The 24,945-nt window shown below is 53.2% G+C and overlaps 1 protein-coding gene across 1 annotated transcript; it reads right to left on the bottom strand.

Annotated features, from left to right (window-relative positions):
- Nucleotides 1-3,833: 3,833 nt before the first annotated feature.
- On the bottom strand, nucleotides 3,834-12,859 carry EN2 (engrailed homeobox 2). Its single transcript, XM_077789297.2, has 3 exons — nucleotides 12,131-12,859; nucleotides 6,518-7,240; nucleotides 3,834-4,722 (listed from the first exon to the last, which is right to left on the bottom strand). Exons 2-3 carry the CDS (start codon nucleotides 7,056-7,058, stop codon nucleotides 4,406-4,408), a joined length of 858 nt encoding a protein of 285 aa, XP_077645423.1. The 5' UTR covers nucleotides 7,059-7,240; nucleotides 12,131-12,859; the 3' UTR covers nucleotides 3,834-4,405.
- Nucleotides 12,860-24,945: the final 12,086 nt, after the last annotated feature.

Below are 24,945 nucleotides of genomic sequence, written 5' to 3'. Positions count from 1 at the left end.
CCTTTGAAACAAATTGTTATTAACCTTCCCCTTCTGAGCGTTTCATAATCACAGATGTTAGTTTGGAGATGATATCCAAACATCCCAGGGGTACTTTTGATAGCTGCATGGGCGGGGATTGAATGTGGCGGTCGGATATTAAATCAGCGGGATACAGAATTACTTTTTTTTTTTTTCCACGAACCCGAGCTAGCTAAATAGTTTCTCCCTCTAACTCTGATATGCATTTCACAATCAATGGCGCGGATATTTGCATATATCGTGCCTGGATGTGGGTTTGTACATCCTGCGTTAGCAGGGAGCGGAGCGGAGGAACACCTTCACTAAACCTCAGTGCTCAGACACTCATTGAACAGAGTTACGGGGAAAATAAGCTTAATTAATTACACGGAGGGGCTGGTTGGCGCGGGCAAGTGTAGATGTATTTTTGTTCGGCCCTGAAATACTTTCCTGGGTTGGTTGTTTCGTTTGATTAGTTAGTTTGGTTTTTTTCCTTTTTTTTTTTTTTTTTTTTTTTTTTTTTTTTTTTGTACTGAACTCCTCTGCCCTGGCTGGAGGGGAAGGAGCCTGCCCCGCTAGATGGGGGAGGGAAATCTCAGGACGAGCTGCCTGCCAGGATAAAAACGCTGCCAGCCGTGTGACTCCAGGGCCACTCCTGCCTCTGCCCTTGCCCCGGCGCAGCCGGATTTTGGGGGAGGCTGTGGCTCGGCTTCAGGGCTGTCGTGGGTTGGGGTTTTACCTTTTCCAAAATAAAATGCTGCTTCAGAAAGGGCTTGTTGCTTTTGCAAAAGGAGCTTGTGCGGCAGCTCCTCCTGTTAAAATAATTCTAAATTTTAAGTTCTCGAGGGCTAATTCAGCTGTGCGGTCCTTGCCGAGCCAGCGGGGAGCCGCTGCCCGGGCGTGGGAGCGCGGTCCGGACGGAGCACGGGAAGCAGCAGCCGCTCCAAGGATGGCGAAGGCAGCAGCGGAGAGAATCCCTCCGAACCTGCGCCTCTCCACGTGCAAGCACTCCCCAAAATATCGGAGGCAGGTGACAAGTGCGGCCCGTGTGAGGAGCTCGCTGCTCCCACTGAAGGCACTGCTTACCAATGGCAAATATTCTGTGTTCTGGGCTGGATAAAATCCAAGCAGCAACGAGATAGTGTGTGTACTTGCTCCACAGACTGGACAAGCCTGGAGAAGTGGCACTACTAAATTTTTTTTTAACCCAAAACTACATATTCCTGCTGGTGTCACACATCTGTTTTCTGTTCCCAGCTTTTCTTACCAGGCTGGGTGAGGACAGGTGGAAACTCCACTTCTGCCTGCACTCTTAGGAGCAGGGCCAATTTTTCCCCCACTGCAGGTTTAGTGACTTCCTAAAAAAAATTACAAATAATATCTCCGTGGGACTTAGCTGCCCTCGTGTAACACCCACGGTGCCATTTTGTACGGTCAGACAACGGAAGCTATTTTTCAAACCAGATTTAAAACTCTTCTTGAGCGGCCACTGCCATCGATTTTCTCCCGAGGGATTATAAATCACCTGCCTCCATTAATGGAGGTAACAAAAAAGAAATATATATATATATATCTCAAAAGCACGCAAACCAGAGAGGCTGGGGAAATAAAGCAAGAAGCCCACAGTATCCTGGTAACATCCCGCACTCAGCCCTGCCCCAGGTCCTCCGGGCAGGTGAAGCCCTTGGTGCACTGTCCCAGCGGCAGCTCCGCTCCTGGAGAATTTTTCCCCTTGCAGAAATATATCCCAAAGTAGCAGCTTGAGAAAAATAAAGTACAAAATAAAATTTTAAATACACTTCCCCCTCGCCCCCCCCATTCGCCTTGGTTTTGTCTGGGAGCGAGTTCCCTGCAGCAGGAGCGACCCTGAGGGTGAGTGAGGCTCTGCCCTTCCTCCCTCTCCTGCCTGCGGAAAGCTATTTCGGAGCTCTTGTGCCCTTTGTCGCAGCAAGGCGGGTGATCGTTTTATTTTTGTCCAGCCTGTCCTAAAATCGTGGTACTGTCATTTCCCGGGGCTGCCAAGTATTTTACAGGGTGCCTGGTTTCGTGGCGTGGCATCGGCAATATTCCATCCCCTCTTCCCGAGCTCCGGGGTTACGTGTTTTCCTAGCAGAGGTTTTCCAAACGCAGCCTGTCAGAGCATCACACCACCGGGTATTTAAAGTCTTGAAAAGGTGAAACCTGTTGACAGTACGCGAGATTAAAGAGATTTTCCTTTCCGTTTTCAGCTCCTTTTGAGCGGGAGGAGGAGTGCCCGAGAGGGGCTCGGTGCCGGCTGGCGTTCGTCCTCTCCTTCAGCCTAGGAATGAATCCCCCAAAGTTTCCTCATTAAGTCAAAAGGCTGATGAAACGCCTGGCTGCAAAACCACCTCTCTCATAAATCGCCACAGATTTTACCCCCCACCCCACACACCCCTGTAAAGAATTAAAACTACGACATACTTCTAATACCAGCTCCAACGCTCAGAAGTGCAGTCTGAAGGCTGTATGAACATTTAGGGATATATATTCCCGAATAGCTCCATTATAACGTCTGAGTGACACGGGTTGGATTTCGTAATAAAGTGGGTTCTTTTGTTGTTTTTTTTTTTAATTATTATTATTTAATGCAGTCCTCGAGAATGGAAACACACAAAATGCAGCGAGAATGTTCACAATGTTGAGAACACAGTTGTAAATAGAAACATTCATATTTCATCCGATTATAAATATTTGATACTGCAATTGTAAAATGCACATGTTTTATAAACTGGAGAGAAGAAAAAAAAAATCCTTTGCTTTCTTGCTAAAAGGCAATGTCATTTAATCCTGGCCCCTAAGCAGCTGATGGTTATTCACAGAATTTAAAATTACAGTTTTTATTTTATAGCTGGATTCTTTCCTTCCTTTTTTCCCCCTTTTTTTTTCCTTTTTTAAATTTTATACTACTATGTACAGTGTGTACCTATTAGAGCTGCAAAATAAAGAGGTTTTAAGGCAAAGCGAGAAGTTCCCCCCCCCCCCCCCCCCCCAAACAGCGTCGCAGGAGAATCCGTTCCTGAGCAGCCGCCCACGCACACCCAGGCCCACGCGGGACAAATCCCCCTCCGGGACAAACGGGGTTCAACGCAGCACAGCGCCTCGAACCCCCCAAAAACTCCGATTTTAGGGAGGTGTCTGCGTGAGGAATGGGGGTGTGGGCTGCGGCACCCACCCGCACGCTGCCACGGAGCGTCGCGCTAGCGGGGACCGCGCTGCGGAGAGGAAGGTACAACTAAAAAATGGGATTTTTTTGGGGGAGGAAAGGGGGGCTAAAACGCTCCCAAATGTTTCGGGGAGGTGATGCCGGAGCGGAGCCGGGTCCCCATCCCTCGGTTGTCCTCCGCGGAGGGACAGCGGGGCCGTGAGGGAGCAGCATCCCGGAGAGGCTCCCGCTTTTCGGAGATGGGGTTCCCGAAGTTATCCCAATAAGTTGGAAGGGGGGTGCTAACCCCATCTCTGCCCAGCATCCACGCCTGCATTCCGCATCCACGGGCGCCCGTGGCTCTCGTTGGCGGTGATGAAGGAGCAGAGGCTTAGGAAAGGACCCCGGGCATGTTTCGAGACGGTGCTTTGAGATTTGTTTCCCTAACGTTACTTATATCTTTTCTTTCTTTGAAAATTAAATTCTCCTCGTCTATCCCCAAAATCAGCCCCAGACAGCCCAACTCCAAAAAAAAAAAAAAAATACAAAAACACTACACCCCCCCCAAGGAAAAAAAATCAACCAAAAACCACCCAAAAAAGAAGAAAAAAAGGGGGAAAAAAAAAAAAAAGAAAAGGTTAGGGGTGGGGTGGAAAAAAAAAGTTAAAACTCATAGAACAAATAGGAGAACTATTTATTCGGTTCACAGTCGTGTGAAATGCAGCAATAAAAATCTTTGGACTTCAGCAAAAGTTGTTTTTAATTTTTTTTTTTGAATTTCAAAAAACAGCGTCCAATGTCCATTAAAACTGCGCTTAAGTCTATAAAAAAATTAACTTAAGCTTTAAAAAAAATCTTAAAGATAGCATCTAAAACTTCATACAACCAAAAAAAAAAAAAAAATCAAAAAAACCAACGAAACCAAACAACAAGCCCAAACCCCCAAAACCAAAAACCAAAACTAACCAAAAAAAAAAAAAATACTTTATAATCAGATATCTTGGATTTTTACACCACCTTACCTGTAAATTATATATACATAGAATATTGCAGAATTATATCTAATACACAATATTTTCACTATTAATGCTGGTATAATCTTTATACACTGGCCCTTATGTTTCTTTTTATTTTTTTTTTAATTAAATTATTGCATTGTATAAACTTTGACTGCAAACGGCCCCCCCATCCCTGCCTCCCCCCTCCCTCCCTCGCTTCCCTCCCACCCCCCCTTTCCCTTGGCTATTCACTGTCCGACTTGCCGTCTTTCGCCGTGGTGGAGTGGTTGTAGAGCCCCTGGGCCATGAGGTGCACTGCCAGGGAGTTCTTACTGCCCGTCGCCTTCTTGATCTTGGCTCGCTTGTTCTGGAACCAGATTTTGATCTGGGACTCGTTGAGCCCCAGCTCCTGGGCCAGGCTCTGCCGCCGCTGCTCCGTCAGGTACCGGTTCGTCTGGAACTCGGCCTTGAGTCTCTGCAGCTGCTCGGCGGTGAAGGCGGTGCGAGGCCGCTTGTCCTCCTTGTTGGGGTTCTTCTTCTTTGGTTTGCGGGAGCGGGGACCTACGGCCGGGAGAGAGGAGGAGAAGCACCGACCCCGCCACGCTCTGCTGCGGGCACAGCTCCCGCCTGGGGGGCACCCCGCTCCGGCAGCAGCACCCCCTCGGAGGGAAGGGTCCCCGCTTGGTGCCTCGGCTGCCAGGGATGCTCGGGAGGCGGCGGAACGGCAGCCGCAGCCCCCCGCAGCCCCCGCGCCCCGCTCGCTGCCCGGCTGGCCCCCCCTCCGCTCCCCCGGCCCTCTTCTCCCAGCCAGAAACGCAGTGACCGAGCCTCTGTGTCCCGGGAATGCCCGGCGAGGAAAGCTTGCACCGGGGGCAGAGGCACGGAGCTAAATTTTATACCCTGAACAGATTTTTTGTTAAGAAAACCTCTATACTTTTATACTTTTTTTTTTTTTTTTTTTTTTTTTTTTTGTGAGTCGCGGTAAAAATTATAATGGCAATCCTCCTGCAGTTTACTCGGCCAGCAGCATTCCGCCTCTCCTCTGCAGTGCCCATATGGCGCTGCACGGCCCGATCCGAATCGCCGGGATTATTCTCGGGAATATTATTCTCGGCAGCACAAGGAGCCTTTTCTGCCCGGGCCGAGCCATTGTGAGGATGTATGTTAATTAAATATTAACAAAGGACAGCACTGGAGAACAATGGAGTAAATTCCAATTCAGCTCGGAATATTACCTCTGAGTAAGAGTTTGTTTTCAGATATTACGAACTAATTTTCATCTCGTTTTACGATCCCTTCCTCAGCTAGCCGACTCCCGGGTGAAAATCCTACCTCGCCGCTTTTGTAAGAAAAAGACCCTTTTTTTTTTTTCTTTTCCCCGGGACAAGATTTCCTGCTTGATGTTTTCCATGCCTTCCTCCAGTGTTTTCTACTTGTTTTTAACCGGGGTTTTACCGATCTGCCGGAGCCAGCCCTCCTGTCCCAGCGGTAGCGAAAGGACATTTTACCCCCTGCTTGTTATTTTTTAATTTTTTAAAAAAAAATTTAAATTTTTTAAAGATAATTTCAGAACGTTCTGCCAAAACCCTTGCCAAGGGACGGACTCTGCTAAATAAGTTTCCCGGCTCTTGGAAATGTCCCCGGCCCCCACAGAGCTGACCTACAGCATATGGGGGGAAATTAAAAGAAAGAAAAGACACGGCGGCAGCTCGGAGGCCTCTTTTAGAGAAATAAGCGATCGCGGCTTGCTTTTGGCCAAAAAGACTAATCAAAACAAGGCGAGGCCTGCAGAAATGCCACCTCCCCTTTCCAAAACCCAGCGCAGGGGGGGTTTCCCGGCAGGGAAAAGGAGAGCTCGCCGGGAGGATGAGCGGGGAGCCCGAAGACAGTTGGTTTTTTCCTCCCTCTTTCATAAAACTCGTCAGTTGGTGGGAAATGCCCCGAGCCCAGGCGGCCTCAGCTCCGCCGCGGCGGCGGGGACAGAGGGAGGGACCCTCGTTCCCTCCTCGTCCCTGCGGCTCCGCGCACCCCCAGCCGACCCTGCATCTTCGAGCGGTTTCAGGCCGTTTTGAGCAACTCGCCCATCCGCCAAAAAAAAACCAACAACAACAACAAAAAAAAACCAACACAAAACAACAACAAAACAAAACCCCCCAAAAATAAAAAAAACCCACAAAAAACCAAAAAGCAAAACCCAGACAGGAAAAAAAAAATAACCAGAAGAAGACGGAGAGGGAAAGGGGAGCGGAGGTTTTGGCACGCCGCTTCCCGGCCTCGCGGGCGGGCGGCGGCGGCCCGGGAGCCCAGAGAACGGGCAGCGCCGTGGGGAGCGGGGCTGCGGCGGGGCAGCGCTTACCTGAGGAGGGCCGGTCCGAGTACCGCGTGCAGTACACCCAGGCGGGCCACAGCATGGGCTGGTTCCCGGCGTTGGAGCTGGCCTGGGAGCTATCCGAGTCCGAGCTCACCGACAGGTCGCCGCCGCTCAGCCCCCGCGCCTTCAGGGCCGCCTCCAGCGCCGCGGGGTCCCCCCCCTTCTTGGCGGCGCCGTGCAGGGCCAGCCCGGCGGGGCCGCCCTCCCCCCGGCCCGGCGAGCCCGCCCCGCCGCCGGGCAGCGGAGCCCCGGGGGCCGGCGCCGCGGCGGGGCTGCGGCGGCTCTCCGCGCCGGGCCGCCGGGGCTCTCCGTCGGGGCCGCCCGCCTCCTTCCTCCGCCCGAACTCGGGCCGCAGGATGTTGTCGATGAAGAAGTTGGTGATGCGGTGCGGGTGCGGGTGGGGGTGCGGGGGGTCACCGGGGGGGAGCAGCAGCCCCCGCCGCCCGCCGCCGCCGGGCTCCGCGTCGCCGCCGGACTCCTGCGGCTCGGCCGCCTCCTCCCGGGGGCTCCGGCCGCCCTCCTCCATGCTGCGCGGCCGCCCCGCCGACGGCTCCGCTGCCCGCCCGCCGCCGACCGGGCGCTGCCGAGCGCTGTCTGTTGTTGCTGCTGCAGTCGGTTGTTCTTTATTTTAATTTTTTAATATATATATTTATATATATATATATATACACGCACACACAGGTGTCTATTTGCTTTCGTTTCTCCTGGCTTCGCCCGGCATTCAAAATCCAGAGTTTGAAAAAAAAAAAAAGGGAAAAATTTAAAAAATTAAGAGTAAATAAAAAAAAATATTAAGAGACAAATGCAGGGAGACCCGCAAGCCAGCAGCCGAGCCTGCACCACTTCCAACTTTGATAAAAAATAAAAACACAGGGGCTCCGGTCCTCCCGCCGCCGCTCGCCGCCTCTCCCGCCGCCGCTCAGCCGCTCGGTCCCGCGGCGCGCTGCCGCCTGCTGCCCCGGCCGCCGCCGCCGCCGCCGCGCCTCATCCGCGGAGGAAAAATTAGCGATAATAAAAATAATAATAATTGTGGAGCGGAGGAGGGGGGTGGGGGGTGCAAGAGCAAAAACGAAGCGCCGGTGTCGGGGCGGGGTGTAGGCGGGCTCTCAGCAGCCGGTGTCCCGCGGAGGGCAGGGCGGTGAGGGGCGCCCCGCGGGGCTCCGGCCGGCAGCGCCTCGCCCCGCGCCGCCCCGCGCCGCCCCGCGCCCGCACATGCGGGGCCGCCGCGGCTGGGGGGCGCGTCCCGCCCTGCCCTGCCGCCCGCCCTGCGCCGCGCTACGCCCCGGCGGCCGCCGCCGCCGCGCCCGGGCACTTCCACTCGGGTTGTTGTCCTTTAGGTTTTAACGGGGCCCCCGCCGCTGACGTCGCGGGCCCGGGCGCTCCGACACGTGCCTCGGGCCAATGGCAGCCCGGGCGAGCGCACACGTGGTGCGGGGCGCCCCGGTAAGTGACAGCGCCCGCGCCCCTCCCCCGGACGGGCCCGGCCCGGCCCGGCCCGGCCCGGCCGCCGCGGGATGCGCGGGGGCGGCCGCGGGTGCCTCGCCGCGGGGCGCGCACCGCCGCCCCCGCCCGCGGTGCCCCCCACCCCGCAGCGGCCATGAGTTACCGGGGCTTTCATCGTCCCCGTGTTTACCGGGGAGGGGGCCGGCATCCCACAATTCCTTGCAGAAACGCATAAATAATATTAAGCGAGCGGCGGCGATACAAAGGGGTCGGGGGGGGGAGGAACAGGCCCGGCCCGGTGCCCGCGGGCTGCTCGGGGGTTGCGTCCCCTCCCCGCAGCGCGGTTCGCCCGTAATTGACTCGTCCTTCCCGCAGCCGGACAGGAGCTTTTGATCTGCCCTGACCTCTCCCCAAACCGCGTCGCGGTGCCGCGCTGCCCCCCCAAAACGCCGGCCCGTCACCCTTCGGACCCCGCAAAAGCCCTTGCCTCCTTAGGACGGGAAAGCTGCCGCAGCTGCTTTGCTTGTCTTTAGGGAGAAATACCCCGGAAAAAAATTAGGGAGCAAGGTGCGACTGGATGGAGGAAGGGTTAGGGGAGCTGAACAGGTTGCGGGGCTCGGATCCTGCGCGGGGAGCAGGAGAGGGGAGCGACAAGGCGGGGCCGCGTCCTGTCCCCGCGGCCGACCCGAGATCCTGTCCGGGCCCCGCACGGTGCCCGGTGCCCCCGCCCCGACGGGGCGCGCACCGAGGAGCGGCGCGACCCCGCCGAGGGCCGAGCCGGGTCGGGAGGTGCTGCCTCGGCCCCAGTGTCCGCCGCACCCCGACCGCCGGCTCTCCCCTAAGTGACGTTTTTGTTTGGAGGTGGCTTCCCTGCGGTGACACGCATCGCTCGCCACCTTGAAGGAAAGGGACAGTGAGCCTTTCCTCTCCTCTTCTTATTTTCCTTTTTCTTTCCTCCTTCTTTCCGTTTTTTTGCTTTCCTTTTTCTTATCCTTTTTTCTTTCCCGTTTTCTTTTCCTTTATTCTTTCATTTGTATTTAATTTTAAATTCATCTCCCTATTTTCTTTGTATTTCGCAGCGGGTTGGGTTCACCAGAGAAGACCAGCAGTGGCTGATCCAAAGTTGTTTTGCTCAAACAAGCACCCAGAGGTTAATTTCTTCAAGAGCCCCATGAAAAGCGATTAGCCTGTCTCCCAAGAAATATTTTCTAATTACTTGGAAGCTCTCGCTCTACTACTACCCCATAATTAAACGTGTTCAAGGTGCTGCACTTCAAATATTTCGCTCCCGGGCGGACCCAAGTTACCGATAAAAACTTTAAACCTCCTTGAACCCCTCGTTACCTGCCCGCTCGCTGCCGGTACAGCGTTAACCTTCCCATTCGTTATCCCGCTCCTTCGCGGGGACATTTCTACCGTACGTAGGACAGGGAGGAGAATTCCTGAGGTAAACTCCGAAGTAGGAGATCAACAAAGCTGTACAAAACAATTACTGCATCTGCCTGTCCTCTGACAATAATCCAGCACCTCAGGTATGCAGAGGCAGCGGGGGGGCGGCGAGGGGTGAAGGAGTGATCTGATACCGAACCGAAGAAATCTGAACGGTCTATTTTTTTTTTTTTTTTTTCCCAAGGTTATTTTTATCTGGGAGCTCAATCTCTGTAGAAACATTCCCCAGCAGCACTATTGCTCGCCGGTCTGCAGTCGCCTCGCAAGCGGCATCGCAGCGTGCGGGGGCTTTTCCTCGGGAACCACTGTGGGTCACCGGGAGAGGTGGCTTGACAATGGGAGTTTGGCTTCGTTTCCTTCTTTGCTTCAGCCTCCCCTCGCAGACCTAGTGCCTGCAAATGTCACCTCTCCGCACACCAGCAATATTTCTTTTCCTTACGCCCTCCGCGTAGTTTCAACGAGGCTCATTCCATGCTGTCACTCTTTAAAAATTTTATTTGGTTTCCTTCCTTCAAAAAAGTGAGTGTGAGGGTGCAGCAAACCCTGCCCTTTGCTCGGCGCTTTTGGCACTGAGAACTTTAGAAAAGGGAGGACAGCCCGGGAGCTCGGCACGGGGAAGGAGGGAGGCAGACTGCGGCCGACCCCCGCCCGCCGGCGGGCAGCGGGCAGGCTCCGCGGCCGGGGCCGGGCTGCGGGCAGGCTCCTGGGCTGTTTGTGCCGCTCCTCCGAGCAAACCCTCCTTCCAGCTTTTCCCCACACTCGGGAGAAAGGAAACCAAAACAAAATAACAAACCCCGAGGTGCTGGGAAGCCAAAATGCCCAGGGCAATAGTGGAAGCTAAGGGAGGTGCTGCACCTCCCGTTCTCCCAGCGTGGAAGGATTGCTTGCAAAACGCAGGCATGCACCAAATTTCGCCGGGTTTACAGCGATTCATTCCCCCATTTCCAGCCAGTCCCTTCCCGTGCCGCCGGGGGAGGTCTGGCAGCGACCCCGTGGGCACAGCCTGGGCACATCGCCGTGACCCCCTTGTGCCTCCCGCTCACACTCGGCACCGCTTTTTTTTTCCAAGCGAAGCCTTTGAGGCAGCTTTGCCAGAGCGTTGGAGCTGCTGGCGGAGGATGGAGGAGAGGGGAGAGGTCGCTGCTCCTTTGCCAGCCTGGCCGTGCCGCAGGCGGTGTGCCCGGCGCTGCCCGGCCTTCCCTGGGTTCTCGCACCAATTTTGGAAGGGGAAAACCAGCAGCAACCCCCGCCTAGCCCTATCCAGGCTTTCCTGGAGCCGGCGGGCCGGAAGAGCTCAGCCAGCACGGCCGCATTTCCCCAGTGCCGCCGGGTTCTCACTGCACCGCCGACACAAGAATGAAAGCCACGGAACCTCCGGATTTTCCCAATTCCCCCCATGCCAGGCAGGATGAAGGGCGCTTCGCGGCCGCCGGGGTCCCACCCCGCAGCCTGCGGTGGGACGGGCATCGCCCATCCATCCACTTCAAGCGGGAATACTTTCCCATCAACGGGGGCAAAGAGACGGGCTGGAAACCCTGGCTTCCACTTTCGTGCAAGATCATGAAAATTTCATGAGCTGCTCGTGGCGAGGGCAGAGCCCGCTGCTGCCTCCCCGGCCCGGCCCGAGACGGGGCTCCCCGCGGGACGGACGAGGGCACCGGTGCGGGGCACGGAGGATGCTCGAGAGGGAACGGATGAGGGTGAATGTCGGAGCCTCGACTCGGAAAAGTAGCGCTCGGTCACGGCTGCCGTTCGCAGCAAGGAGTGACGGGGAGCAGCCACCCCCCACCGCCTCCCCTTCCCACGGGAGGGAGGGTGCGCGGGTGGGGTGGGAGTGCCGGCCCCCGGCTCGCCCTGCCCCTGGCCCGGCCCTGTCCCTGGCTCGCCCTGCCCCTGGCCCTGTCCTCTCTCTGCCCCGTCCTTCCCCTGCCTCCCCCGGCCCCTCTTCTTGCCCTGCCCCTGCCCACGAGGAGCAGCCCCCTCCCCTCCCGCCCGCCCGCTGGGACTGGGGACAGCCTTCCCGGGCCCAATCGAAAACTGTCAAACAGCAACAATAAAAACCTCCAATTTTGTCAAAGTTAGGTAGAAAGTAAGGGTAAACAACAGCCCAGAGCACAATATTATGGTGATCAGAGAGAGAAAGAAGGGAGAAGAGAAGAGAAGAGAAGAGAAGAGAAGAGAAGAGAAGAGAAGAGAAGAGAAGAGAAGAGAAGAGAAGAGAAGAGAAGAGAAGAGAAGAGAAGAGAAGAGAAGAGAAGAGAAGAGAAGAGAAGAGAAGAGAAGAGAAGAGAAGAGAAGAGAAGAGAATGGGAGGGAAAGGAAAGGAAAGGAAAGGAAAGGAAAGGAAAGGAAAGGAAAGGAAAGGAAAGGAAAGGAAAGGAAAGGAAAGGAAAGGAAAGGAAAGGAAAGGAAAGGAAAGGAAAGGAAAGGAAAGGAAAGGAAAGGAAAGGAAAGGAAAGGAAAGGAAAGGAAAGGAAAGAAAGGAAAGGAAAGGAAAGGAAAGGAAAGGAAAGGAAAGGAAAGGAAAGGAAAGGAAAGGAAAGGAAAGGAAAGGAAAGGAAAGGAAAGGAAAGGAAAGGAAAGGAAAGGAAAGGAAAGGAAGAAGGAAAAGAGAAAACACTTTCGGTTTCCCAGGGTGAAGGCAATGTTCGCTGTTGCGTGGCTGGACCCCCACAGCCCTCTGCGGCGGAGCTCTGGTCCGCTTACCCGAGCCAGCGAGGCCCCGTCGGATGCTGAGTGACACTGGGTGTCGGTTCCCTTCCCGGAGTGCCTGGACTTTGTTTTGCCGAGCCGTTCTTTAAAAACACACCAGCCCGAAGCATAACCGGGGGTGAAACTATCTGTCTCTGCGGGAAAGTTTTTGGCCTGTGCAAAGAAATAGTTGGTGAGCCCTTGTTTTAAAAAGGGGGAGAAAAACAAAAGAAAATAAAAAATAAAGCTGGGAGCTAAACCTTCCGCCTGTATCTTTGAGTTACACCCACAGCACCTTTGAAAGAACAGAAACACGGCCCCAGTTTCTGCCCCCAGCAGCTGGGTGGGACGTGGCCGGTGCAGCCCGACCCGGTCCGTCGGTCCCCGCCGGGGGATGCTCGGGCTCTGGCTGTGGTTCTGTCCCGGGCAGGGCTCACGGTCCCCGGCTGCAATAGCATCCGGCGCCTCTCCCGGAGCGGATCCGCGGGGCGACGGCCGGGATCGGCGTTCTCTTCCCCATCTGTAGCTGTGGATGCAGAAAAGCTTCAAAGAAGTACAAAATTATTTCCATGAAACCATTTTTATTTAATCTTAACAAGATGATGCGTCCGCCCGTTTTACACACACCCGCTAGGTACCAGCGCCTACACAAGTGTGCACAATCGCGGATGTCGCGACTGAGGAACGTTTCCCCGCTTCTCCCGTGACTCGGAGGAGTTAATCCGTGCAGACACAACAGGAGCTGTTGTGACGGTAAAGTTCAGCAACTCTACACCGACCCCAGCATTAGCAGGGGCTGGGGCGAGATGCTGGAGCTGCTCCTGCACTTTCCACATGGGCAGATAATTCCCCTAAATTCCCTTGGATTTACACCTCGGCATTTACTCACAGGCAGAATAAAGCCAGCGCTCTAATTAACTAGGTAATTTCCACTCCAGCTCCTCACCGGATAATCAACTTTTATGGTCTCTCGAAGGCTATTTTCCAGCTGTTGCGGAGCGGGAGCCCAGCCGCGCTCACACCGCACCGCCGAGGCTCCGCGGTCGGGCAAGCTCCGAGAGAGGTTTGGGGGAATCCCTGCCCTCCTCAGCAGGACCGAGCTCCCTGAACCTTCCCCGTCCTTCACTGCCCGAGGCTTGCCGGCAATCCCGGGATGGGGGTCGTGGTGATGGTGCCCCAGGAGGAAGGAGGTGGGGGTCCACGACAGCCGCCCCCGCCCAAGAGACGGGCAGGGCTGTGCAGGGCCGGGCTGTGGGGCAGTTCGGCTCCTCCCGGTAAAGGTGCCCCTTACCCTGGTCTGGCCCCCCGCCATGGGCGCCCCCTTCTCCTCTCGAGGGACGGGGATGGGCGAGGGGCTGCACGCAGAGACGGGGGCATGGCCCGGACACGCTGCACACACACTGCATTTCCTCAGGAAAACAAAACAAGGCAAAACAAAACCCGCAGACCCAAGCAAACAAAAACCAAAAAACACCCCAACCCCAGAACACAAAATACGAACAAGAAACTGCCTTTTCTTTTAACAAGCAACAAACAAAACTACAGTTCTCAGTGGGGTGTCCCTGTCAGCCGGGCAGGAGTACTGCAGGACGGACGGGAGGATGCTCGTTCTCGCCTCTCCCTGCTCTGCGGAAAGTTCCGCGGGAGATCTGAGCGCCCCGAGCCCCGTCCTTCCTCGTCCTTCGCAGCTTCCCCGCCCCACCCGCCCGCTGTGGGACCCCGAGACCCTCCGTGTGCCCCTCCGCGGCCGCCGGGCCTGGAAGACGGCACGGAAAAGAGGGAATTCAGCAGGGGAGGCTGGGCCAGGGGTCCGGGTGGGGAGAGTTCTCTGCCGCATGCCCGCAGTACCCATTCTCTGCGGGGAAACAAGGCTGGGGAGGGCTGGCATGGTCTGGGATGGGAACCCTTCCTTCTTTCCTTCTTTCCTTCTTTCCTTCTTTCCTTCTTTCCTTCTTTCCTTCTTTCCTTCTTTCCTTCTTTCCTTCTTTCCTTCTTTCCTCTCCTTTCCTCCTTTCCTCCCTTCCTCCCACCCTCCCTTCCTTCCTTCCTTCCTTCCTTCCTTCCTTCCTTCCTTCCTTCCTTCCTTCCTTCCTTCCTTCCTTCCTTCCTTCCTTCCTTCCTTCCTCCCTTCCTCCCTTCCTCCCTTCCTCCCTTTTTCCCTACCTCCCTTTTTCCCTTCCTCCCTCCCTCCCTTCCTCCCTTTTTCCCTTCCTCCCTCCCTTCTTTCCCCTTTTCCTTTTCCTTTTCCTTTTCCTTTTCCTTTTCCTTTTCCTTTTCCTTTTCCTTTTCCTTTTCCTTTTCCTTTTCCTTTTCCTTTTCCTTTTCCTTTTCCTTTTCCTTTTCCTTTTCCTTTTCCTTTTCCTTTTCCTTTTCCTTTTCCTTTTCCTTTTCCCCTTCCTTCCCCGCAGTGCCCCTGGCTGCCGCCGGTCCCGGTGGCTGTTCCGGACCGCGGTTCTGTCGGGTGTGGCCGGGCAGCAGCGGGCCCGGACCCGCCGCAGGTTCCCCTCACCGGTCTGTCCCCGCAGCTCCCCTCAGCCCGAGGGGGTGGCGGGACATCCATCTCGGGCATCCCGAGAGCTGTTCCCGACGGGAGCAGCGGCTCCGGGAGCGCAGCCCGGCGCCCAAACCCCCGCGCCCGGCGCTGCTCCGCTGCCGCCCGGGTGCCAAGGCGGGCGCCACCGAGGACCTGCCCGTGAGAACAGGAAAATGTCCCACCCAGGAACTTCAAAGCCGGGGTGTGGGGCGACAAGGCTGTCACCTGCCTTGCCTCCCCTGCAAACAGGGGCGAGCGAGGGCCGCTCCAGCCCATCGCTGGGGTTCCGGGCTGGGTGGGCTGCGGGAGTGCGTGGTGCCACAGCGCTGAGCTGCTGCGTTTTGTAGGTTGATGCCGTCATATTCTTTATTTTTTTGTCCTCTAGTTTTCTTCGATTCCCGGGCTGTATTTATCTTGTCTGTCTGGGGCTGCTTCTCTAAGTCACTGTGTAAATTGAAAGGCTTTTCCCCGCTTTTTTCCTCCCCTCCCCAGCTCACCACCTTTTTTTTAATTAAAGCTTTTAACTCGCCTGGTGTTTACAGTCTTATGTAAAGTATCAAAACAAACAGACCTTGCCGAATACAAACACCAAAAAGAAGCTGGCCCCCCATTCTTACCCCTTTATTGTCCAAAAAAAAAAGGCGCATCTCCCCATGTCATAGCTACAGTTCCAAAAGGAAATTGCTTTTATTTGTAAAGGAGGCTTTAAAAAGCAGTGACATGAAGGGGAAAAGCTCCTTAAGGGAGGAAGGTCATGGGGTTAGGGGTGAGATTAAAGGAGCTATCTTTCCACCTCGCAAGGAAAGCGGCGCTGGAGCCTCCCCAAACCTGGGAGAAGAGCTGCCGAAGGGAGGTGGAGGGGGCGAGTGAAGAGGTCGACGCTGGGGGCCGGGACTGGAGGAGGCCACGGGGATCCAGGCAGTCCCTCGTGCCACACAGGCACCTTTCAGCTGTCAAAAGGAGTGGATGCAAAGAGGTAAAATCCCTCCCTTCAATGCCTAAACCCTCACATTCCCTGTGTCATACAAGAGGAAACATCACAGCGAGGGAAGCGGCCCCTCCAGAGCTCAGGCGGGCTGTGGGACACGGAGAGCAGTGGGATGCAGGGTGCTGGGGCTTGGGGAAGGAGATTGTGCCCCCTTCCTGAGGCTGCTGCTGCCGTCTATTTGTAGGAAGCTGGGCACAGCGATGGAAAGGAAAAGGACTGCTGAAGCAGTCGCCCCCAGCCCTCCCTTCCCCTCTTCCGCATCCATCCGTGACGGCTGCGGTTTTTGCTGAATTAAGGTCCCTGGTGAAGGCAAGTCAGCGTGAGGGATGCGAGGGCACTTCCCTTCGCCTCCCCACAAAGGCGGCGCCCTGCCTGGCCTCAGGCATGGACAGAAGCCGGGGCTCCGGGGTCAACACCAACAAAGGTGACCGCATCCTCCCTGCGTGCCCTCTGCCTGCCTGACCCCTCGCCAGTTCCCCTGCCCCTCTGGGTGGGCACGGAACGCTCCCCTCACCTGCCTCAAACCGGGGCTGTGCCCAGCCCTGTCCTGCGGAGGAGCCTGGGGCCATTTCTGCAGGGAACGGGACATACAGTCCTGGTTTCATTAGCGATGGAAAATGTAATTTCCACTGCTAAGAAGGATGCAAACAACCCCAAGAGTGATGCAAATGTTGGTTTTGGCACTATTTGGAATATTTGTCCGTGTTCCGTGCTCAGAGCGACTCCAGTAATCTGTGATCCCCACGATGGCACAGGAAGGTGCCGGTGGTGGCACCTCCCTTGCTCCTGGGCTGCTGCCAGCACAGTGGAGCCTCCGTGACATTTCTCTGCAGCCCTGGAGAGATGTCCTGCAGGAAGGACATTTGGAAGGAGAGCTGTGCCCATGCTTCCTCATGAGGATGAGGAGGGAGAGGGGACCGCGTCTGCCTGACCCACTCAGCACTGCAAGAGCAGCCCCGCGTGTTTCTTCCCGAAAGGCGGGCGCGGATACAGGGGCGGTTCTGCTCGGGCTGCAGGGGAAAGCTCAGGATGTTTGCTGTGCGCAGCATTTGAGGCAAATGTTAGTGAGGTGGCCACTTGCTGCCGTGACCCCGAGCAGACAGCTTTGTCCCCCCGTGCCTCTGCGGAGAGGATGCTCACGCACCGTCCTTCCTGCGGTCCCACGGCTCTGTGACATTTGGCTCTGCGGCTTCTGCTTGGCACTTCCAGTCCCCAAATCTATTCTCACTTTCTTCTCCAAAGTGCAGCGGCCACATTGTTCTCGGTATTTAGAGAGGGTGTGTGAGAATGGATGTGCGGGAGGCTGCTCCTTTCCTAAAATATGTGCATTTAAATTGTCCGAGGGAATTACCGACATTAGCCTGCTTTGTTTTTGGGTTTTATTCGTGTCATTCCGTAAATATCCCCCTGCAACCTGGGTAGCGAATGCCCAGCCGCACTCAATGGAGATGCCATTGGCACTCTGCCTGCCACGACTGCTGGAGGACAGTAAATCCATCCCTCCTCGGCTCGCAGGCATTAGAGCTGGCTCCTGCGCCCGTCTGAGCCGGGCCACAGCTCCCCGGACTTAGGGACTTACGTGCCATGAAACATCTGCAAACTCTGCTGGCTGGGGAGCTCTCCCAGAGGTGTGGATTCCCCTCACTCAGGCAAACACCAGCGGCTTATGTGGACCAGGAATTTTTCTTTTCCTTTCCCCTTACCTTTCTGCATCATCGGTTTTATATAAAACCACAGGATAGACCAGAAAGCCTAGCACACACCACTCGCTGAGAATTGACTGGGTATTGTAGATACACACTGCTCCTATAAATATTTATGGAATTACAGTCAGCCTTGGTACGGGCAAACAAATGTAAATAACGCCATGCACTCCTAGTGTGCTCCGGATGGTGCTGCGAGCAGGAATAGCAGTTCCTTGTGAAATCAATTTAATGAATCACTTATTGTAGGAGGGAAATAATCCCAGCAGCATTATTATGCCTAATGGTAGGAACATTGTGATGATGGCTATGTTATCCAGCGAGCCCCTGCCTGGGAATATGGACATGGGGAGGGGAAATGTTTCCCAGCAGAGGAAGATGAAGATGAGATGTGGGTGCAGGTGACAGAAATGAGAAAGTGCTGGATTTTCCTAACTGCTACGCATCAGGATGTTGTGATATTAGCTGGGGTAGTGGGTGTTGGGGCAGGGAGAAGCACTCTGGGCAGAAGGACTTTGTAGGGAGGGGGGTGAGCAGGGAGTGGATGCCCTAAAATGGATGGGCTTGTGTGGGAATGGGTTATATGCCCTGGGCCCCTCTGGTATCAAATACCCCTAAGCAGAAAGGTTTATTTTCAAATGATTTTGTCTCCTAAATATCTGCATTCTCAGGTAACACTGCCAAAACTTCCTAGGACATGGATGTCTTGCATTTTCATCTCTGCCAGAAAGGGAAGAGATGAACAATTCCAGGATGAAATCTCAAGGAGGGGACAGTGCCCTCAGAGTCAGGTCACATATAGTTTTCCCTTTGCAGGAATGTTTTAGCTTTTAGCCAGGTAATTAATGTTAGGCCATGTAGGGAAAGTAAAAGCAGAAGGGGCTAGCATATGGACAAATAAAAGTGCATTTAAAAGGTTTCAGCCTATATTTTGAGGTGTCCATCAGCTCAAACAGCAAGGAACATCTTTTCTGGATGTGCTGTTGCAGAACTTCTCCATGTGCTAATTCTGGGTGTACAAGCTCAGGGGTAATTTGACCCAAGATTTTCAAGCTGTTGGTAGAGCAGACAGGCCAGAGAAAATCAGTGATTTGTTGTTTGAAGAATTCAGCATCCCAGCTTTTATCAACGTTCTTTCTGAATAACTGGACTTGAGAGGCAAGGGGTGGACTTCCACATGGGGGGCTCCAGCAAGGACATGAAATCTGGTCACAGCTGCATAGCACTGCATTAGCATCTTTACAAACATATTCCTAGCAGCCTAATCCTTGACCCCACTGTTATTTTCAATTAATTAATCTATCAGAAGCTATTTTTTGTCCTTGCTTTCCCTTCTTTCCCCCCAAGGCTGTGCTTAGAATTGTGCTCCCACACAGAGCTGTTTTGTTTTCATGAGTTTTTTGGGGGGGCACTATATTGCATTAACATTAACATTCATTAATATAAGACACTTAGGCATAATTAGATTTTTTTTTTTTGTGGCATCTTTTCCTATTCTAATGAATGGAGTGAAGGTGTGTGAAAGAAAAACAGAAAAATTCAGGGGCTAGAAATGCTGTTCTTCAACCATCCTATAGAAATCAAAGATCCTGTCTCAGGCAGGGGCTGAATCCTGCTCCTTATTACAGCACCCAAAATCTGGAGTAGCTCCATGGGGATGAAGCCCTTTCTTTGATAAACCCATGATGGGAGCAGGATGGCAGGGCTGAAAATATAAGCAGGACTTTTATGGACCCTTGGCTGAGGGGACAGAGGGAAAGGATGGATAAAACAGCCTGAGATTGCACACTAGCTCAGAGCACACGGTTAGAAACCACAGTGTATTTCGGAGCACCCCTGAGGACTGGCTTAGGTCTGGGGTTTATTCAAACTTAGGACGCTCCAAATTGCCATTAAACCCTTCTACTCTGGCTCCTGCAGCCAAGCTGAAGCTGGAAAAGGTTTGAAGTGAGAGACAGCTGAAGCCTTCACGAAAGCAGATGCAGAATATCAAATTGGAGACAAATTAGGAGGACGATTTCTGTGAGCTTTGAAGGCAAAGGCTGTTTGTTTAGCCTTAAAGGAAGCAAGCTGGCCTCAGCCTGGAGGCATCCCTGGCTCTTCGCAGGGGTTAAAGCCCAGCCGAAGGGGCGGAGGGGCCGGGTGGAGGGAGCGGGTCCCTGCCCGGGCAGGCGGAGGGCAGCGGGCTCGGTGTGCCCTGATCCCCCTGCACGGGGGAAATGGAGCGACAGGGACTTTGCTCCAGCACAGTGGCCACTTTGAAAAAATGTTTCAGGCTGTTAATTTATCAGGTTTAATTGCTCTTTAATCCCCCTGATCGGCCTGGCGTAGAGAAATCCCCTCTGAATGGGGGATCCTGTTTGAAAAGACCCAGGGAGGCTGGGAGGGCTGGAGGGAGGATGGAGGGAGGGATGGAAGGAGGGATGGAAAAAGGGATGGAAGGATGGAAGGAGGGATGGAAAAAAGGGAGGAATGGAAGCATGATGGAGGGAGTGAGGGAAGGAGGGAGGGAGGGAGGGAGGGAGGAAGGGAGGAAGGAAGGAAGGAAGGAAGGAAGGAAGGAAGGAAGGAAGGAAGGAAGGAAGGAAGGAAGGAAGGAAGGAAGGAAGGAAGGAAGGAAGGAAGGAAGGGAGGAAGGGAGGAAGGGAGGAAGGAAGGAAGGATTAAAAAGATTAAAAAGCCCTGGATCACCTCTCCTGTCTCCTGCATTCTCCTGCTCAGAGGAGGCCAGACCACCCTGGGTCTTTCTTGATCATGCCCACCCAGGGAACCATTCAAGGTCAGCTTGGACAGGGCTCTGAGCAATGTGATCTAGCTGAACCTGCCCACTGCGAGGGGGTTGGACCTTTAAAGGTGGGTTGGACTCACCAGAGCAAAATCAGATCTCATTTCAAAGGCAGGAGATACTCGCTCTGTGCAACCAGCAGAATAATCAGAGGAGCTTTATTTTGGAAGTAATGGATATTTTTTATTTCTTTGGTTTGACAACCTGACCAGCTAAGGGCTTCTCCTGCCTCGGTTTTCATAACCCAACACTAGAACACCATAATTATTTTTCTCCCATTGTATGTGTATGAGCCATTTCCTTTCAATCTACATGCTTACAGATAATTTCACCATGCCAGTTCAAGATATGTCTTGCCCTTTGTCCCATAGGTATCATTCTGGTTTTATTACACATGTAAACCAGACTTTGACTTGCTTGGTCAAAAGAAAAAGCACTTCAGTTAATTCCCAATGTTAGAATATTCTGGGAACTTGAGTAGAGTCTATGAAATCCCAAGGAAAATAACTCAGGCTTTTCACTCTAGACATCATTGGTTTTAAATTAAGAACACTCAACCAACTATAGGCAGGTTAATGACAACTAGAAGAAAAGAAATTGCACAGATGAGCCTGAAAGGCTACAAGATACGTTAACCACAATACTGTTTGCCTGTGGTTTTTCTTTGTTTGTTTGTTTGTTTGTTTGTTTTGCCAAAGACTGTTTTTTTTTTTTTCCTTTTTCAGTGAATAAAAGCCTGAAGGAAAAGCTCTGCAGTGGGAGTGTGCAAGCCACAGCACCAGCTGCAGAGGTCGGAAGAGATGGTCATCCTTTCTCCTGCAAGCCCATCCCAGTTCTGAGCCAGAGTTATCCCTTACATCCATCCCATGAGCTGCCAGCAATGAGTTAGATGCCTGGAATAGTCTTTTTTGGGGGATGAGAAAGTTTGATCTGGGGATTTTGTCAGGTGAGGTGACACACTACTGCTCTTCTGTGGCAACGAGCTCCATGGCACTGCTGTCACTAATTCCCATGGAACATCCTCACAGCAAGGTGCCCACCTAGGTGAGCCCACATCTCCCAAAACCAAAAAGTCACTGAAACTAGGCCAGTCTGAAGGTCGGTTGGGTTTTCAATTCCAGAATTTATTGACAGATGAGCCTGCATGGCAAGAAACCTATAGCGATTTCTGAGTAATACAGTAAGAAACAGAATTTCCCCTCTTCCTGTTAAATACAGGTAAAAGATTCCTGATGATGGTGATGTATGAAAGTGGAGTCTGAGCCTCCAACACCTTTAGTTTTTAGCACAAGGTCCTGTATTATTCACCCAACATACTGTGATCCCTCCCTTCCATCCCTTTTCTGTGGTTCCTTCCTGATGGAGATGTTACCTTCCCTTTCTGTAGCAGGAACTGTGGGGAGGGATATTTTGTCCTTGAGATAGACAGAGCCCATCTAAGTAAGGGCTGCTGGCTTCTTTTTCCTTCTTCTTTTCTTATTTTAGCAATCTCTTCTTTGGCTGAAGAAACCTTCCCTGAGGCAGGAGAGTTTTTCTTTCCCAGGCATGCCAGGCGTGCTCCCCCTCTCACTGCTCTAATTATTAGCAAGAGGACAAAGGGATTAGGAGCCATGAATGGGGTCATCTTCATATGGGAAAAAAAAATAATATATCACCTCTAAAAACCCCAGGGCAGGGTGTGAAAGCACGACTTGGTGGGCACTGATGGCAGTGCTTGACTGGCCAAATGCTGGCAGATGTACTGTGCCTGGAGCAATGTCTGAGCTCATTTCCCACTTCAGCACTAATGTACTGGAGAGAGAAAAGAGTGGGGATGGAAGGCATCCCTAGAATCATTGCATCCTTCAGTACTGAGGAATTTTCCATGTGAAATTCCCAGGTAATGGTAAGAAGCAGGAAACACCTTGTGGTGAGTTGGGAGAGTGAACTAACATGGGATGAAGAACCAGCACATCCCTTCTGCTTCTTCAGTCTGCTCCAAATCCATGCTAAGCTGTCCTTCCTGCAGATCCAGGCTGCCCAGAGAGGGTCCCAATCTATGCTGAAAATGGAGATTTGGTCTTGTGATTCCAACCTAAAGGGGAAATATTAAAGCAGATGAACATGTAGGTGGTACCACAGCAATAAATATCTACTGGGTCATCACTGCTCATTCAGGTCTGTGGAGCCTGATGTCCTCATGCTCTCTTTCCAGGTGTTTTATTAAGAAGAAACCCATTTGAAAAAAATATTGCATTTTTTTTTGGTAAGAGTTGATTACATTCAATGGGAAAGGGCATAGCAGGACACAGAAATCAGAGATTACATGAGGTCATTTCATCTTGTCAGGCTGCTGCCAATTCCCGAGCTCAGTCTGTATCCAGAAACCTACAAAACTGTGTCAAGCTTGCTGTAATATTTAACCCCCTATGGAAAACACTTGCTCCCACTGCTGCTGGCTTAACTAGGACCAAACTAGCTTTTAGTCATGGTTAGCCCTAGCTCCAGCGTGGCAAAGGCACCTACTCACAGTGCTGTGAGCATCTTTCCAGGAGGATGCAGGCAATGTCCTCGCCATGGCAAAGGATGCTGAGGAGAGGCCAGCTGCAAGTGTCTGTGGGCTGGAGCACGTTGTTCTGAAAAGCAGGGCAGCAACGATGGGGCTCCTTCCTGACAATGGCTTTTGTTATTTCAAGGAGCCTGCGTTGTCAGAGTGAGGCCGTTGCCAATAAATTGCTTTGGTGATGGGATCCAAGTCACAGCCAGGCTGGGCTTCTTCCAGCCTTTGCCATTTCAGCAACCAGCACTGGGTCCATGGAGCTGGCAAGTGAGTCGTGAACAGATGCTCAGGAAAATTGGATCATTTACAAAGTGTTTACAAATACTTCCCGCTGGCCCCTTGCCAATTTTGCCATCCTCCCCACTTAGAGAAAACATGCATGTATGTCCCCAGCCGCTGTCCTCCGGGTCCTTTCTGATGGGATTGGTGCTGAAGGCATGGGGGGGGCTTTGCAGGGACTTGTGTCCTCCTCATTACCCCATCCACAAGGAGAAATGTCACTTCCACAGCCTGGATGGGGAAGTGGAGGCAGCCACCAGCATTACAGGGTGCAAGACACATCCTTGGTTGAAGGCATTTTGAAATAAAGATACAGCAAATGGCTAATTACGTGCTCTCAACTAAGTAATAACTGGAGGTATTTCTCCTGTGCTGCCACAGTAACTTTGGGTATCCTGATCCAGGGGAACCCCCAAATGCCAGACAAGAAGGATTTGGCACATATATTTAAGGTGAGATAAAGTGATACAGATTATTCAGGGGCCCTAAGTATAAGCAAGACATGGAGCTGTTTGAGCAGGTTCAGGGGACTCCATTAAGATGTTCTGAGGGCTGGAACACCTATCCCTGGAGACAGTCTGGGACAGCTGGGGTTGCTCACACTGAGAAAAAGGGGTTCTGGAGAGGACTTGGAACACCTGCCACTGCCCTGTGTTTCAGACAGTGGGCTTGGCCACCTACTAGCATTGTGAAAGAGCACAAGCAGTGCTCAATCTCTGTCTGCTTTCAGGACAAGCACATCTCTGAGCTGAGTTCTGGGAGACACTGACAGGGGCAGGGCTGTGCTTCTGCCTCCATCCCAGACATGTCCTGGAGCTCGTGACACATTTGCCCCAGCCACACAGTATTTGGCTATGGGTTAAACCTTCTGCAAGGGAGAGCAGGGCTCCTCAGGGCTGGCTGGGCTGATGCTGCAAGGGAGTTAAGGGGGATAAAAATCACCTCCTTCCTTCAGCTGACTTCTAAGTGATGCTACAGCCTCTCTAAGACAAGCAGCAATGCTGATACAAGTCAGTGTGTGCACTGCAAAGCCTCCAGGAATAAAACTTTCCTCTTTGCAGGCACCCAGTCTTCAAATATCTGTTTTTTGAGGGCCTGAACTTTGCTCTGAGACACAGATTTAACCAGACCAAGGGGCTCCAGAGCAATCACCGTATCACTCCTTTGTCCCCACAGCTCTTTTTTCCAGCTTGCCTTTCTACCTGCCAGGAGCAGCCTGACACAGGTGGCCAGGCAGAGAGCATCCTCATCAGCTATTAAAACTCCTACTTTAATGGGAAAACAAGATTTCTGGCTGGACTTGCCTTCCCTGCTTTGTGCATCCCTGCCCGGAGTCCACCACCGCTGCGGCCGCAACGGCAGAGGGAGCACACGCCGCTGCCTGCCGGCCCCTGCCGGCTTCAGACCCACGGCTGGCTTTTAATTTTCATTTTCCAGCAACACAGAGGTGCTCTAGACCCGTCCATCACCCCCCATTGGTGATTTTTCCCTGAGCAGCACGGCAGGCCCGTGGGTAGCAGCAGGGAAGAGCTTTGCCTCGGCGGCGTGCGAGCAAATCCTGCGGCGCGGCTGCGGTTTGCTCCCGGGTAAGAGGCTTGGAAATATTGATCAGGGCTGGAGAAGAGATGTGCACAGGAGAAAGAGCACAAGATTTGGGGATTTAAAAGTGATATAATTGGATTTCTGAATTAAACACAGCGAGTGGGAAGGTCAGCAACAAGATGCAGCTACAGGCTCAGGTTTTCTCAGCCTCAGCCTGGGTGTCCAACATGAGAGCATCCCAGATGATGTATCCTGGGGAAAGGGTGTGTTGAGCAAATGTTTTTGGGAATTTCTTTGCTGATAGGTCAAAAAGGTGGCATTGCTTCCATGTGCATGGTGTCAGGCTGTTTTGCCTGCAGTGGGATGGCATGGAATGGTGATGCACCTGGTTGAGGCTGGATATTCTTTCTTTATGGGAATTGATATCTGGTTTTCCCCCCATAGCTGAATTTACTGGTGCT

Source organism: Lonchura striata, chromosome 2, assembly GCF_050655825.1.
Source record: "Lonchura striata isolate lonStrDom1 chromosome 2, ASM5065582v1, whole genome shotgun sequence".
NCBI classification, from domain to species: Eukaryota; Metazoa; Chordata; class Aves; order Passeriformes; family Estrildidae; genus Lonchura; species Lonchura striata.
Note: the sequence above shows the minus strand (reverse complement) of the source record. Positions and strands in the feature narration are given on the sequence as shown.